Raw genomic sequence first — 17111 nt, forward strand, 5'->3', positions numbered from 1 at the left:
ACAAACATAAATCAACAATTAATCAGTAACCCCAAGGATTTTGGCCAAGTCCATTTGGTCCTAACAAGATCATAAACCATACAATATGAAATGCAGAGATACGAAGATAAATACCTTCACCATCCTGACTACTTAAACTCACCCATGAGTAAAAAAATTCTCCCTTACTTCGAAGTTTGAAGGTTGATGGAAATTCTTCACTTTTTTCACGATCACCCTCTTTCCTCTTCAGACCCACCTCTTTTCCCAAATTTCAATTCTTCATGTATATACTCTCAAGCCCTCAAGTTAGCTTATATGTAACCCTGATGTTCCAAATTATTTCCATTCACATAATTATATGATTTTAATTAAAATAAAATAAAATAATTATTTTATTTAAATAAAATTCTATTAGATAATTATTTAATAAAATCTAAATAATCTAATATCAATTTTTATTAAATATAACAATTTCTCTAATTACCTCTAATAATTAAATTATCTAATTATTTTTAGATTAAATAATTTTTATTTTATTTCTCCATCATTTATTAAATTATATATCCTTAACTCCCGTAAAGCAAATAAAATAATAAATAATCACAAAAATTCAATTCAGACATATATATTCACTAAAATAACTTAATAATTTAAATAAATTTAATATAATAATTTAAATAAATTAATAAACTAAAATCAAGGTGTTATATGCATGACAAACCCTCATTCCACGAGTATGAAAAAGAGCTCAAGAGGTAACTATTTCGGATCACTCTCAAGATCCACAATGAAGGTCCAATACTAAGCATCACACGGAAAGACACGCAAAACAGGTGAGACCTCACCCAATAGAGGAAACATGATTACAATCTTTAACACATTTCCCGCCGTTGGATCTAATCGGACGACAACCCACACAAGGCGTGCCAGATCTCTTGAAAACAATTTTAATCGTCCACATTATATAAAGATCAACCCGTGTCATTTCAAGTACTCTCTCATTCACACCCTCAAACTAATTTTTTACTCATTCGTTGACTTGATCGTTAGAGTAGTAACATTTAAGTTTCACCCCACTCTATCGTACTGAGAGGTCTCTCCACCATATAAGAACTCCGTTCCATTCGATATTCAGTTTGGAACATCTACCAATTTAATTTTTATATATATATATATATATATATATATATATATATATATATATATATATATATATAAGTTAATTTTTATTTATTTTTATAAACTCTTTAAGATAGTTTATAAAACAATTTACAATTTATATGAAAATAATTTAACTTCTATTATAACCAGCAAATAAAGGTATTTATTCAAGGGTATATCCGTAGTTTCATCCTACCGAACCGTAGATTGTGTAGAAGAACAAAAAGAAATGCAGAAACATAAAAAAGAAGAACAATGTTGAGAAATTTATCTTCATCACTCGAATCTTCTAGAAAGATCCTAACTTCACCTCCGTCCAAATGGCGGATTCAACCTCCTCCCTCTCTCTACTCCACCGCCTCCTCCGATCCACGCGACACCCCGCCGAAGCTTCTAGTGGTTCAGCCTCGTCTCCGTTCCGAAAAGCTCTTACAAGCGAAGCTCAACGAAGCACTGTGTCTCGCCAATTCACTTGAAGACCAACGCGATGGTTATTTCCATACCGATTTCTTCGATAAGCCTTTACCCCCTCATGTACTTGTTCAGAATCCTTCGCTTAAAGGTCATAAGCCTCGTGCAGGTTCGGTTTCTAACTTGGAGTTTCTCTCTTTTTTGAAACGCTATTTTCTGGTTTTTGATTTTGTTTTATGGTTTTTAGATACTTATTTTGGACCTGGAACGGTTGATACTATCAAATGCCATCTAAATGCTGCTGAAACGAAGGTGAAAAATTGTGCTTTTGTTTTTTTTTTCACGTGATTGGTTATTTAGGGTATTGATTTGCATTTTGAATTTGATTTTGATTTGTGTGTAACAGGGTGAAGTGGATGCTGTTTTTGTTAATGCCACACTGTCTGGTATTCAGCTTCGAAATATGGAGGTAAATTTTGTTTGTGTAATTTGTAATTGAATGTGTGAGGCGCCGTCGTATTAGTCATTGAATAACCTCCAAGGGTTGGCATGTTGGTGAAGACTTGGGTCCTGAGAGTGTGCTCTTTTCAAGGTCTCAGATTCGAATCCTGTTCGATACTAATCTTTGCGTTGGGTCTGTTGTGGCAACTCATTTGATGTTTAGAGCTAGTAAATATGGTTATCAATGTTATTATATTAGTTTGAGTTTCTGTAATTTATTTAGGTGCTGTAGCTATGGTGGTGCTTGAGTCAACTTGCAGTCTGTAATATATTGTAACTGTTAGCACACCTTCTGCTCTTTATTTCTTTTAATGCAATTTGGTTTTAAAAAAAATGGGCCTCTCGCTAGTGGACGGTGGGATTGTCCTCGTTGGATTAGTCGGTCTCACGGCTGGATACCAAGTTTCAAAAGAAAAAACATTAGTCATTGAACCTATCAAAACTATAAAAACATACCCAAATGCATTTTGATGGTCAATTTGGTGTTCAAACGTGTCTTCTGTTTGTTTGCTAGTTTGGTCCTCCATTGTGTTTTCTGTTAGTATGTTGTTTGGTCCATAAAATTATTACTAACAAGACACACTTGGGGTTGTTTCTGTTACTGCTAGAGGGCTTGGAGTAAACCTGTGGTGGACCGTGTTGGTCTTATAATTGAGATTTTCAATGCTCATGCATACACTAAGGAAGCTAGGCTCCAGGTTAGTAATGTGGTTTCATTGGGCTGTTCAATGGTTTATGCCTGAGGGTATTGTCTCTTGAACCAAATTGGATTTAATTGAGTTGAAGCTCTTGTTGCTTTTTAACTTAGAGTTATACTCTGTCATCTTTGTAGGCTGAACTTGCAGCTCTGTCGTACAAGAAGTCGAGACTCGTTCGTGTTCTTGGCCCTGGTGGTCGCTACACATTTGGTGCTTCTGGAGAAGCTGAAGTTGTTAGTGCTCGAGGGTTGTCTTTTATTATTACTTCATTCCCCTGTTTTTATGATTTTGATGCCATTTTTGAAGTGGAAATAACATTATATTGAAAACTTTTATTGGTGAGCGGGTTAAATTGGAATATAGGAAATTTGAACTCTTATGGGAATCTATTACTTTTTTGCTTGGGAAAATTGTTTGGTTGCCAAGTATTACTTGTCATAACGGTTTAGTTTTCTGTTTACATTGTTGTTTGTTATGAAGTACAACTGTGATTTGAAAACAGATTATAATTTATATCCCTTTTCTTCACGTTCCCTTTCTCTTATGCATATATTTCTGGAAGAATGTGTAATTCTGTGAATCTATGCATGTCTTGCCTAATCTATAGTATCAATAATTAGTAAATTGTTGATTAGAAGAATAACATCTTACCTTGATACTTGTCAATATCAGGAGAGGAGGTGGGGGCCAAGGTTTTATGAGCGGTGCTGGAGAAACTGAACTCCAGCTTCAGCGGCGAAGGTAATATATAACTGTAATACTAAATTTGCAAGATACATACATTTATCCTCAAGTAATCTATTCCTGCTTTTTCTTGGCATAGCTTATGGTTTCCTCATAAATTCATATTATTTTTAAAGCTGTTTTTGACATTCTCATTGCATCAAGTCATTGCAAACATTCACTGTAATTGTGTTTGTGGCCACAATAGTATTTGGATTGGATGGCACAGATGTTAAGAGAAAGTGTATGTTATAGGCTATGAAACCTATATTCGCTCTAAATTAAGATTTGATCACACCAAACTCTGGTCCTAATTGATTCTCGTTAGATTTAATGAACAGCATTGTTAGGAGTTTTATGGTGTTTCAAACTTCCATGCATGCAGGTTTATTTGAGATTAACCTGTTCTTTGCACTTATATGTAGTTTCGCCGGATATTTCTCCTGTCCATGATGTATGAACCACTTGTTAATATGCAATTACTATTACTAATTGCATAATATTACAACATTTTTTTGTGATCACCTCTTATTACATAATTTGGTCACTGAATTCTGAAACTCTCTTAGAGTCTTAGAAAGGAGGAATTATTTACTAACGCAAATTGATGAGGTTCGTCGTACCCGTGCTGTGCAACGTGCTGGTCGGAAGAGGCATGGGGGTTCGTCTGGTCATCGCTTAGCCACCATTGCTGTCGTTGGGTATACAAATGCTGTAAGTCGTCTACCTTTATAAGTACATATATGTTTGCTATATATTGTAATTAAACAGCATCACTGATATATGCCTTTCTTTGCTTTTATTAGGGAAAATCTACATTAGTTAGTAATCTAACGGACAGTGATCTGTATAGCGATTGTCGGTAAAACCACCTTTACTTGTATTTGTTTGCATCCTCAAAAGTTATAATTTGACTTTATAAATTTCAACTTTTTGTGGTGTTACATGTATTGCAGACTATTTGCTACCGTGGATCCTAGGTTAAGAAGTGCAGCTCTTCCTTCAGGGTAATGTGACCAGTAAATCCAAATATTCTATTTTTTTTCATACACTGGTTGGTAACATTGGTTATACATGCGTTACGTCACTGTTCTAATTTTATTTATAGGAGGAAAGTGCTTTTTAGCGACACTGTAGGATTTATATCTGATTTGCCTATTCAGGTAATGACAAATGCATGAGCAAATTGCAATGTCAGCATTGTTTGTTTATTGATCCTGTCAATATTACTTGTCAACAATGACACATATCCTTTTTTCTCTTTCAATTTTTGAAGTTAGTGGAAGCATTTCATGCAACTTTAGAAGAAGTGGTGGAAGCAGACCTACTTGTGGTATGATTTTTCATCTCGATTCCGATTCTTACCAGTTTTAAAAAGTCATAAAATCAACTTGGAATTTGGTCATTTATGTCCATAAGACTCTGTTGTCAAATATCAGTCATGGCAGCAACATGGGGGATTGCGGTGGTGGTTTTTTTTGACAACCGCCATGGACAATTTGTGAAGGATGGCTTCCCCTTGGCATTTTTGGCCGATATAGTAGTTTTTAAATGGCGGGATTTTTGCTTTCTATCGTCAACAACACTGAAAAGACTCATTTTTGGCATTTTGTAATTACTCGTCCAAAAATAAATAAAAAAATTATCCACTTGAAATTTCGTCATTTATACGGGCATAAGACAACGAAACTGACAAATCTATCTTTTTTTGAAGCACGTGGTGGATTCTACTGCTCCCAATCTTGACGAGCATCGAACAACAGTGTTACAAGTTCTTCAACAAATAGGGGTGTCACAAGAGAAGCTTCAAAATATGATTGAAGTTTGGAATAAGGTAAAACAATTTATCTTCCTTTCTACCAAAATGCAAGAAAAACGATCTACTGTGTATCCCACTCATTCTCTAAATATGTTCAGATTGATGCTGAGGAAGAGTGCATGGATGATGATGAATATCTCGATGAAGATGAAGAGGCTGATGAAACTAGCAACCCTGATGGAGAAGAGGATGTGAATACTGAGACATTAATGCAAACTGAAGTAGTCAATGAGAAGTCACTGTGTGACTCCGATGTCATTGAAGAAAAAGATGACTATTCTGATGATTGGTTGTATGAGGACGATACAACGGTTAACGAAGGTGATATTTGTTCTCCTTCCTCTGTGGCTGACGAACAGAACGAGTCCTCTAATAAAGACAACGGTGTGGAAAATGTTGACGCCGTGCTACCGTCTGGGCCACATGTGAAAACATCTGCCATCACAGGAGTTGGTTTGCAAGAGTTGATGGAACTAATAGATAAGAAACTAAGTGAACAGGATAAGAAATTGAAGGGTGCACAAGTGGTTGAAAGAAATGTATTTGATAGAAAATGGAGGCCCTCGTATACACAAGATTCTAGCATTGTAGTAGAAAATTAGCTTGTTTTGTGTTCTTTGGTCGTTACTTTTCTGCTACATCTTTATCATGTTAACAATAAAAGAATTAGTGGAGACATTTACGTTACAATATTTGTATGTTAGCATTAGCTTAGTCTTAATTTGTATTTGCAATTCATTAAGAGATTAGGAATTAGTTTAAAATTAAGGGGTGTATTGGATTGAAATTTTAAGAAATTATCTTGATGAAATTTTTTTGAAGACTTTAAAAATCGATTGTAACTTTTTAGATTTTTTTATAAGGTTGTTTACGATTTCAAAAATATTATAATATAAATTTTTAAAATTTTTGTAGTATTTATCAATTTAAGTTTTAAAAGTACTTAATGAATTTTTACTTTAAAAAATAAAAGTTCTAAAATGACTAGTCATATAGGAGAGTAGACACATAATTAACCTTCACCCATAATAGTAGGCCTAAAACCTAATTCAGTCTATTCATAACTCCAATCTAAATAAACAAGAGAACAAATGGTGGGTTCCCTATCTAAAAAAAAATAAAAATGACCATCGCCACGCCATATCATGTCAGAGTATAGAAATAATCAGATCTTAGTCTATGCTTGTTATACATTTCACATTTGTTCTAGGTCGGCCAAAGGTTTAATAATATCGACCAAACTCCAAGGCTCAACTCAAAAGAAGAGCGACAAACACATGGAGACGTATTGGAAGGTCTCACATCTGATTCGAGCCGTTGGCTCATCAAACACCGTTAGATTTGATCAAACAGTTCATCACAATCCATCCCAGATCAAGCAAGTAAGCGTTTTTAACTGTTCGACAAATATCTAACATTCACGTTATTTCATATTTGATCAATGTTATAGAGATTCAATAAATTTTTACATTGATTGTCGATTGCCTAACACAACCCTTTCTTATTATCTGGGTTTGAAACCGATTATCAATAGAAAAACTAACCTACACAAAATTGAATGAATTAAGAAAAACATAAATAAATAATTAAACAAACAAATAAATAATTCAAAGAAATAAAATTCGTAAAATAGTTTGAAGGATTGCTTAGATATTTATAATATTTTACAAGTTGTGGTATTTATGTTTTGTTGACACTATTCTTAATGTGCAATTTTTCTTGAGTTTGTGGGTGCAAAATCTTCTCCATCTAGATGCTATTAGCACAAGAATAAGTCGTAATAGTTTGTTTTTTTATTTTGTCCGACGTGTAATTTGATTTGAAGGGTAGACATGATAAAAAATTATTTATCCTTGTAAAATGATCAAAGTTTATATATTGTAGTATGCATTAAAAAAATTATATTTTAAAATTTTCATAAAATTATTGTACAAGTAATTTTAGTTTTAAAATAAAAAATATTAAATTATGTTTATGCTATTAGATTTTAGAATGTTATATATATATTATTAATATAGAAAGGAATAAAATTTGTGTAGAATAAATTTATAATGATTAAAAAGTGTGTATATTATAATTTATAGCTACAATTTAAGAATAATTGTTTAGAGATTTATTTAGCTAGTTATATAAATGTGTGAATAAGAAATAATGTATATTGATTGATAAAGGTTTAGAGAATTGAAGAAGAGGATAGAAAAAATAGTTCCATTGCCGGGAATCGAACCCGGGTCTCCTGGGTGAAAGCCAGATATCCTAACCGCTGGACGACAATGGAATTGTTGAATTGAGTTTTAGTAAGTAGGAATGGAAACAAAAGCTATACCGTGCGATGGCAGAAAAAAGACGGAAAAAGTGATGAGAAAATGCGGTGAGCGTGGATCGAACACGCGACCTTCAGATCTTCAGTCTGACGCTCTCCCAACTGAGCTATCCCCGCTGATGGATGGTTGTGCCGTCACACTTTAGTACTCTCTATATTTACACCACTGCTCTTGCCTTTCCATCAAATATACCACAACTGGAACTGTCTCTGTTTTTTTCTTTCAACAATAAACCCTATTTATTTTACTTCAATTCTAAACACTACTTTTTTTCATTTTATTAATATAATATTTATATTTTAACTATTTTCTACTACTTATAAATATCGTATTATAATTTACTTCAATTTTTATTTAAAACATATTGAGATAAAATAGTATTAGATAAATATATTTTTATTTTTCACTAGAATAATATTTTCTTCTTATTTATAACTTTGTTCAAACTTTTATTTACAAGACATCAACATGAAACACAATTTTAATCAATATCACAATCTTAATCAATATCGTTGTTATTGATTAAGGTGAGATATGATTGGGCTTGAAAGTCTGGGCAAATGTGTTGACTTTCTCTGTACCGGATATTTGGAATTTCTGATATCCAGGCAAACACGGGGTGCAATGCCTGAGGATTTCCGTTGGGGGAGAAATTGATTGACCAAATCCATGGGACTGTATGGCGCTTTCAGGTCGTGGATACCAAACATATTTTTGGTTACCTTTAGATACTTATGAAAGAGAAGTAATTTGATATTTATTTTCCCTTAAAGTTTTTGTTTGAAAAATGTTGTTTTTAATCAAGAAATTTTCAATGTGATATCATTTTTTTGAGAAAAAGTCACATTTCGCAAACAAAGCGGAAAAAGTAAAATGTTGAGCACATATTGGGGAACATATTTTATTGATAAATGATCCCAAAATGGGTAATTTTGTACAAAGAGGAAATTCCTAAAAAAGGTGATTGTGAAAAGAAATTGAAAAACTATAATGGCAATGAAATATCTCGGATTTTCACCAAATTCCAACTCTGCTATAGTCTTTATATCTTTGATCGTCACTTGATCTTGCTTTCAGAAGTAGAGTGATTGGATTGACTTGTTGGGGATGCCACTGAATTTACTCGCCAAGGAGTGAAGAAAGATTCTTCGCAGGAAGCAGCCTCTCGCTTTTGTTAATTCCCTAATTTTTACCTAGACCTTCCTTTCGGGTTTTCAATCTACCGGGATACACATTTTTGCGTATGTCACCGTTTCGGGTTTTCAACTTAACAGTTTTTTTTCAAGCGTAGTATTTTTTTACTACATCCGCATTCATAGGGGATGGAAGATCTTCACCATCCATAGTTGCAAGGATTAAAGCTCCTAAAGAGAAGACCTTTGTTACAACGTATAGGCCTTCATAATTCGTCGTCCATTTTCCCCTTGGGTCGGTGTGAATAGGCATAATCTTCTTCAATACAAGGTCTCCGGCCTTGAGGCTGCGGGGGAAGAGTTTCTTGTCATGTGCCCTTTTGATGCGCTTTTACTAAAGTTGGTCGTGGCAGATGGCTGTCAATCACTTCTCATCAAGGAGGTTCAGCTGGTCAAATCGGGCTTGCACCCACTTGGCTTCATCAAGCTTGACATCAGTCAAAATCCTTAAGAAAGGGATCTCTACTTCAACGGGCAGGACTGCATCCATGCCATACACGAGGGAGAAGGGAGTTGCCCTAGTGGGAGTACACACTGAGGTACGGTAGCCATGTTATGCGAACGACAGCATTTCGTGCCAACCTTTGTAGGTCTCTACCATTTTCTGCATGATCTTCTTAATTTTTTTTGTTAGCTGCCTCAACAACGTCATTCATCATGGGCCTATAAGGCGATGAGTTGTGGTGGTCGATTTTGAAGCTTCAGCGTAGTTCTTTCATCATTTTGTTATTGAGGTTAGATCCATTATCAGTAATGATCTTGTTGAGGATCCCATAACGACAAACGATTTTTTTCCTTATGAACCGAGCCACCACTTGTCTTGTAACATTGGCGTATGAGACTGCTTCCACCCATTTTGTGAAATAGTCAATGGCTACAAGGATGAAGCGGTGCCTATTAGAGGCAGTTGGCTTTATGCGTATGATTACGTCAATGCCCCACATGGAAAAAGGCCAAGGCAATGCTAGGACATTGAGTGGCGTTGGTGGAACATGGATCTTATCGGCATAGATTTGGCATATATGACATGTTTAGACGTGGCGATGACAGTCAACCTCCATAGTCATCCAATAACAACCGGCCCTCGAGATCTTCTTTACCATGGTATGTCCATTGGCGTGTATCCCAAAAGTTCCTTCATGAATTTCCATTATAATATGGTTTGCTTCTTGTTTGTTCACACATCTTAGCAAAACCGAATCATAGTTTCTCTTGTACAGTACCCCTCCACTTAAGAAGAACTTGGATGACAATTTTCGAAGATACTTCTTGTCAGTGATGGACGCATCCTTAGGGTATTCTTGGCTCTATAAGAATCTCATTATGTCATAGAACCAAGGATAATCGTCGGCTTCATCTTCGACCGTCAAACAGTAAGCAGGCTCGTCCAAGTAGTTGAGGTGAATGATGTCGCTTCTTTCTTACACTTGACTTTAAACATGGATGAAAAAATTTCCAATGTGTCATCCAATTGATTCTCCTCTCGAGGGATGTGGTTGAATGTAATTTCGTCAAAGTATGGGATCAATTTCAGGACATGCTCATTGTTAGGGACGAGCTTGTGATCTCTAGTGTCTTAATCTCCTTTGACTTGGCTAATAACCAAGGCTGAATCTCCATATACTTCAAGAATTTTGATCCTAAGATCAATCGCAACTTCAATGCCGAAGATACAAGCCTTATACTTTACCATATTGTTTGTACATTTAAAATACAACCTTACGGTGAAGGGGAGCTGGAAACCAGTTGGGGAGGTGATGACTGCCCCAATGCCATTTGCATGAGAATCAGAAGCTCCATAAAATACCAAGGTCCATCGGGTTCCAGGCTCTACTCCTTCCTCGGGGCCAGGGATGTTGCAGTCCTTGATAAGCATGATGTCATCGTCAGGGAATTCGAAGCGCATATACTGGTAGTCTTCTAAGGGCTGATGTGCCAGGTAGTCTAGTAGTACACTCCCTTTGATGGCCTTTTGAGTGACATGTTGGATGTCGTACTCGGTTAAAGCCATTTTCCAATGGGCTACTCTACCGGTTAGAGCAGGCTTCTCAAAAATTGTATTTGACAGGGTCCATATTAGAGATTAACTGAAGGAAAATTACTATCCAAAACACAGCGGAAATTAAAATTTTTCCTTTAGTGATCCTTATGAATGGGCAAGATCAGTGATAAAAACGGTTACCTCTTGTGGCGATTGAAACCTTTGATGCATATCTAAGGAGTGATCACGAGCGTTGAATGGTGACAACGCCTCTACTCAATCCACACGAACGGATTCCTTCAGTCTCAGTGCTAGCTACTACGAATGAAGGCTTTGAGAGAGAGAGAGAGAAACAAAATTTCATCAAGTGAAATGCTTCTGCACAAGAATTCTATTTATAGAACCACTTGTGTGGACTGCAACCTAAAAAACCCACTTAAGTGTGTGTGGCCCATATCTTATGGTATACCGAAAATCACTTAAGCGCGTGGTACCTTACCATATTTCGTATTCTACTTAAGTGCATCGTACCTTACGATGTTCTACAATTCACTTAAGTGCACCATACCTTACAGTGTTCCTTATTTAATCTATCTCTCAACAATTTGTTCTTTTATGTGTGACCCTATAGGTTTTCATGACATTGACAATTATATTAAATCATGTATTTAATATAATAAATAGTGAGCGGTATCTAGCAACACATCACTACTACCCAAGACACGAAAATGCCATGTGATCTCACAAATCCTTTTTTGTGATAATGCTTGTGTGTACAATTACCCTTTTTGCCCTTATGTCTATATTGAACACAAGTCATATACCATGTCATCTTTGTCTAGTTTAATATTGGGCCCTTAGACATTTATCATGTTACACAGAATGGGAAAATTCCATCTAGGTCACTCATGTCCCTCAGCATGCTTCATGGAGTATCCATCAACTGTCTTTATGGTCATCTAGTTGTGGACAATGTTTGATTAACAATAAAGCACTCGATTCTATATCTAGGGTCCATAGTAGTTTCAGATCGAAGGGTGGTATACACCAATATCACCATGAGAATAACTTATGACACTTTTCATAACATTCTATGTAGTATTCTCATAGCAGGCCAATCCAGTATAATTATTACTCCTAATATTCATATCTATGTTTAAGACTTGACAACTCCTTATCCATGATCCATGAGATGTGATCATCAGTCTATATACATAATAGTGTTAATGCTTTAATGTTATCCCACTTCATAACAAAGCTCGACTACTGATACTTTAAGAATATTGTCCTTATGTTTAATGGGACTTCATGATTAAGTCACACTTGATACATTAAATGGACTAGCTATTCTAGAGACTTTATTAAACAAACATAATAAAGAAAAATCCTTTTATTATTAATAAATTATTCGATACAAGTACAAAAAGTATTGTCCTATAGGGCTTACGCCAACAATCTCCCACTAGCACTAGAGCCAATCAGGCATACCCCTAATACCCATAGATCTAGTATGACCATCATGCTTCTGTTGCGCAAGAGGCTTTATTAGTGGGTCAGCAATATGGTCAAGTGTAGGTACTCTGTATATTTTCACATCTCCTTTATCTATTATCTCTCGAATGAGGTGATAACGCCTAAGTATGTGTTTGGATCGTTGGTGAGATGTAGGCTCCTTAGCATGTCCGATAGCGCCATTGTTATCACAATAGAGATCAATGGGATCCATAACGCTAGGAACTGTGCCAAGTTCACTAATGAACTTTTTGATCCAAACAACTTCCTTTTCTGCACTTGAGGCATCAATATACTCGGCCTCAGTTGTAGAATCAGTAACTATATCTTGCTTTGAACTTTTCCAGCTCACAACACCACCGTTTAAGCATAACACATAACTAGATTGTGATCTAAACTCATCCTTATTTGTCTGGAAGCTAACATCGGTGTATCCAATTATAGCAAGCTCTTCCTGACCTCCATATATTGAGAATGAGTCCTTAGTCCTTCTCAAATACTTAAGGATATTCTTGACAGCTACCCAGTGAGCATCACCAGGATGAGATTGGTACCTACTCGTTGCACTTAAAGCATATGAGACATCTGGTCGAGTACATAACGTGGCATACATGATAGGTCCTATTGCATATGCATATGTAATCTTATTCATGAGATCCCTTTCTTCCTTAGTTGAAGGGGATTGTGTTTTTGATAGACACAAGTCATGTTTCATAGACACGAATCCTTTCTTGGAATCGTGCATATTAAAGCGTCTCAACACTTTGTCTATGTATGTACTCTGACTTAGGCCAAGAAGTTTTTATGATCTATCTCTATAGATCATGATTCATAATATATAGGCTGCTTCATCTAGGTCCTTCATAGAAAATCATTTCCCCAACCAATTATTTACTTGTTGCAGGGTAGGAACATCATTTCCAATGAGTAATATGGCATCTACATATAATACAAGGAAAACGATATTGTAGACACACGACTCATCTTCACTCTTGATGAATCCATATTATTTTACTCATTCATCAAAACGAAGATTCCAACTTCTTAAAGCTTGCTTCAATCCATAGATTGATCTCTATAACTTGCATATCTTTTGGACTTCTTCTGGTATGTCAAATCCTTCAGGCTATGTCATGTACACATCCTCAAGAAGATTCCAATTAAGGAAAGCAGTTTTGACATCCATCTGCCATATTTCATAATCATGATATGCAGTGATAGCAAGTAAAATTCGAACAGATTTAAGCATTGCAAATGGTGAAAAGGTTTCATCATAGTCAACCCCATGAATTTGTTTATATCCTTTTGCAACCAGTATTGCCTTATAGGTATGTACCTTACTATCCATGTCAGTCTTCTTTTTAAAGACCCACTTGCATCCCATAGGTTTAACTCCTACAGGAGGCTCTACCAAGGTCCAAACCTAGTTTATGTACATGGAATCCATTTCATATTTCATGTCTTCTAGCCACTTCTCAGACTCATGACCAGTTATGGCATGTTGGTAGGTCACAGGCTCATCTTGATCCATGAGTAATACATCACCTTGATCAGTTATGAGATATCCATATCTCTAAGGTAGGTGGCGTAACCTGCTTGACCTATGTTGGTCTTGTTCTACTTGAGCAGGTTGCTCTTCCACAACTACTTGTGTTTCCTGCTCTAATTCCTTCATAGGTGTATCAATGCTTTGTAATTCTTGAATTTCTTCAAGCTCTACTTTCCTCCCACTGATTCCTTTGGAAATAAAATTAGTTTCTAGGAAGACTCAAGTTCGAGCGACAAACACTTTGCCCTCAGAAGGATTGTAGAAGTAATACCCTCTTGTTTCTTTAAGATACCCCACAAATAAGCATTTGTCAGATTTGGGCTCAAGCTTAGTTGAAATTTGTCGTTTCACATAAACTTCGCAACCCCAAATCTTCATGTAAGACATATGTGGTTTCTTACCACTCCATATCTCATATGGTGTCTTCTCAACCTTTTTGGATGGAACACGGTTAAGTGTGTAAGCTGTTGTCAATAGTGCATGTCCCCGAAAGGAGTTTGGAAGATCGGCTTGACTCATCATGTATCGGACCATGTCTAACAAGGTTCGATTTCTTCTCTCAGATACACCTTTTCATTGGGGTGTTCCAGGAGGAGTAAGTTGGGATAGAATCCCACACTCTTTCAGATGGTCATCAAACTCTAGGCTTAAATATTCACCACATCAATCTGATCGAAGAGTTTTAATATTCTTACCTAGTTGGTTTTGTACTTCATTCTTGAATTCCTTGAACTTTTCAAATGACTCTGATTTGTGTTTCATTAAATATACATAACCATATTTACTGAAATCGTCAGTAAATATGATGAAGTACTAAAAATCTCCTCTGGCTGGTATGTTCAGTGGTCCACATACATCAGTATGTATGAAGGCCAAAAGATCATTATCTCTTTCACCTTTTTCTACGAATGGAGACTTTATCATCTTTCAAATTAAACAAGATATGCATGTCTTATATGATTCATAATAAAAAGAGTCCAAGAGTCCATCTTTATGGAGTTTGGAAATGCATTTATCATTTATGTGGCCCAATCAACAATGCCAAAGGTAAGTTGGATTTAACTAATTAAGTTTCATCCTTTTAGTATTAATGTTATAAATACGCATTTCAAGATCAAGGACATATAGTCCGTTGTTCATTTGTGCAGTAACATAGAATATATCATTCAAATAAATGGAGCAACAATTGTTCTTTATTTTGAATGAAAAACCAAACTTGTCCAAACAATAAATGGAAATAATATTCCTGCTAATTGCGGGTACATAATAACAGTTCTTTAACTGAATTATTAAACCACTAGGTAAAGTCAATACATAAGTTCCTACAGATAAAGCAATAACCTTTGCTCCATTTCTAACTTGTAGGTTAACTTCACCTTTGCCAAATCTCTACTCCTTTTTAGCCCCTGCACATTGGTAAAAATGTGAGAACCGCATCTAGTATCTAATACCCATGATGCTGAAGTAGATAGATTAATTTCAATAACAAAAATACTTGAGAGAGAGAGAGAGAGAGAGAGAGAGAGAAACGAAATTTCATCAAGTGAAATAATTTTGCACAAGAGTTCTATTTATATAACCACTTATGTGGGTAGCAAGCTAAAAAACCCACTTAAGTATATGTGGCCCATATCTTATGGTATACCGAAAATCACTTAAGCGTGTGGTACCTTACCACATTTCGTATTTTACTTAAGTGCACCATACCTTACGATGTTCTACAATTCACTTAAGTGTACCATACCTTACGGTATTCCTTATTTACTCTATCTCTCATCAATTCGTCCTTTTGTGTGTGAACCTATAGGTTTTCGCGATATTGGTAATTATATTAAATCACGTATTTAATATAATAAACAGTGAGCGGTATCTAGCAACACAACATTGCTACCCAAGACACGAAAATGTCATGTGATATGACAAATCCATTTTTGTGATAATACTTGTGTGTACATTACCTTTTTCCCTTATGTCTATATTGAACACAAGGCATAGGCTGTGTCATCCTTGTCCAGTTCAATATTGGGCCCTTAGACATTTATCCTGTTACGTAGGATGGGCAGATTCCATCTAGATCACTCATGTCCCTCAACATGCTCCGTGGAGTATCCATCAACTGTCTTTTTGGTCATCCAGTTATGGACAATGTTTGATTAGCAATAAAACACTTGACTCTACATCTAGGGTCCATAGTGGTTTCAGGTCGAATGATGGTATACACCACTATCACCATGAGAATAACTTATGACACTTTACATAACATTCTATGTAGTATTCTCATAGCGGGTCAATCCAGTATAAATATTACTCCTAATATTCATACTTATGTTTAAGACCTGATAACTCCTTATCCATGATCTATGAGATGTGATCATCAGTCTATATACATAATAGTCTTAATGCTTTAATGTTATCCCACTTCACAACAAAGCTCGACTACGGATACTTTAAGAATAATGTCCTTATGCTTAATGGGATCTCATGATTAAATAAAATTTGATACATTAAACGGACTAGCTATTCTATGGCTTTTATTAAAAAAACATGATAAAGAAAAAACCTTTTATTATTAATAAATAATTTGATACAAGTACCAAAAGTATTGGCCTCTGGGGCTTACACCAACATTAACAACATTGTATGAGTAAGCATGTATTATCTTATGCGTTTGGCATCCCAAGCTAGTGCACAACATGTCTTTTCAAGCATCAAATATCTACTCTCACAATCAGTGAACTTTTTGCTTAAGTAGTATATTGCATGTTCTTTCCTACCAATCTCGTCATGTTGGCCGAAGATGCATCACATGGATCCTTCGAGGGTGGTAAGGTACATAATCAAATGTCTGCCAGGCATACGATGCATCAAAACAAGACGTTCTTGCAAATACTCCTTGATCTTCTCAAAAGCGTTTTAGAAATCGTCGTTCCAAATGACAACTTGATTTTTTCGAAGAAGTTTTAAGATCGGCTCACAAGTGGTCGTAAGGTGAGAACGGAATTTCCCAACCATTGTTAGGGATTTTCCCCAATAAAGTCAACTTTCTATCTCAAAATATTTTCCCAAGCAGAGTCAGGTATTACAGTCGTTGCTAGGAATCCTCACTGAACTGTTTTGTTTCAAGTGTTCCTAGAAGAGTTAGGCATTCTTAGTTGTTGTTAAGAATCGTCATTGTACTTCTTCTATCCCCAGTCATCACCATATTTTCATTCCTCCCCGTAGAGTCCGGTATTCTTAGCCGTTGTTAAGAAACGCCA

General features: G+C 35.6%; 1 protein-coding gene and 2 non-coding genes across 3 annotated transcripts; 1 reads left to right on the forward strand and 2 right to left on the reverse strand.

The window, feature by feature from the left end:
- Positions 1–1334: 1334 nt before the first annotated feature.
- On the forward strand, positions 1335–5985 carry LOC127117829 (GTP-binding protein At3g49725, chloroplastic). The gene is made up of 13 exons (XM_051047944.1): positions 1335–1723; positions 1802–1866; positions 1961–2023; positions 2664–2753; positions 2888–3000; positions 3426–3494; positions 4046–4190; positions 4283–4338; positions 4433–4483; positions 4585–4639; positions 4753–4809; positions 5191–5310; positions 5394–5985. Exons 1-13 carry the CDS (start codon positions 1399–1401, stop codon positions 5895–5897), a joined length of 1713 nt encoding a protein of 570 aa, XP_050903901.1. The 5' UTR covers positions 1335–1398; the 3' UTR covers positions 5898–5985.
- A 1516-nt stretch (positions 5986–7501) lies between these two features.
- TRNAE-UUC (transfer RNA glutamic acid (anticodon UUC)) lies at positions 7502–7573 on the reverse strand. Its single transcript has one exon. It is a non-coding gene; the product is annotated as a tRNA-Glu (tRNA).
- Positions 7574–7662: 89 nt separating this feature from the next.
- Positions 7663–7735, reverse strand: TRNAF-GAA (transfer RNA phenylalanine (anticodon GAA)). Its single transcript has one exon. It is a non-coding gene; the product is annotated as a tRNA-Phe (tRNA).
- Positions 7736–17111: the final 9376 nt, after the last annotated feature.

Source organism: Lathyrus oleraceus, chromosome 2 (assembly GCF_024323335.1).
Source record: "Lathyrus oleraceus cultivar Zhongwan6 chromosome 2, CAAS_Psat_ZW6_1.0, whole genome shotgun sequence".
Classification (NCBI taxonomy): Eukaryota; Viridiplantae; Streptophyta; class Magnoliopsida; order Fabales; family Fabaceae; genus Lathyrus; species Lathyrus oleraceus.

What these genes read in the sequence shown, in the direction of transcription:
- LOC127117829 (XM_051047944.1), top strand. Translation starts at nt 1,399, where the DNA reads ATGTTGAGAAATTTATCTTCATCACTCGAATCTTCTAGAAAGATCCTA. An exon ending in AGGTCATAAGCCTCGTGCAG is followed by an intron (nt 1,724 to 1,801) that starts GTTCGGTTTCTA and finishes TATGGTTTTTAG; the next exon opens with ATACTTATTTTGGACCTGGA. An exon ending in TATCTGATTTGCCTATTCAG is followed by an intron (nt 4,640 to 4,752) that starts GTAATGACAAAT and finishes CAATTTTTGAAG; the next exon opens with TTAGTGGAAGCATTTCATGC.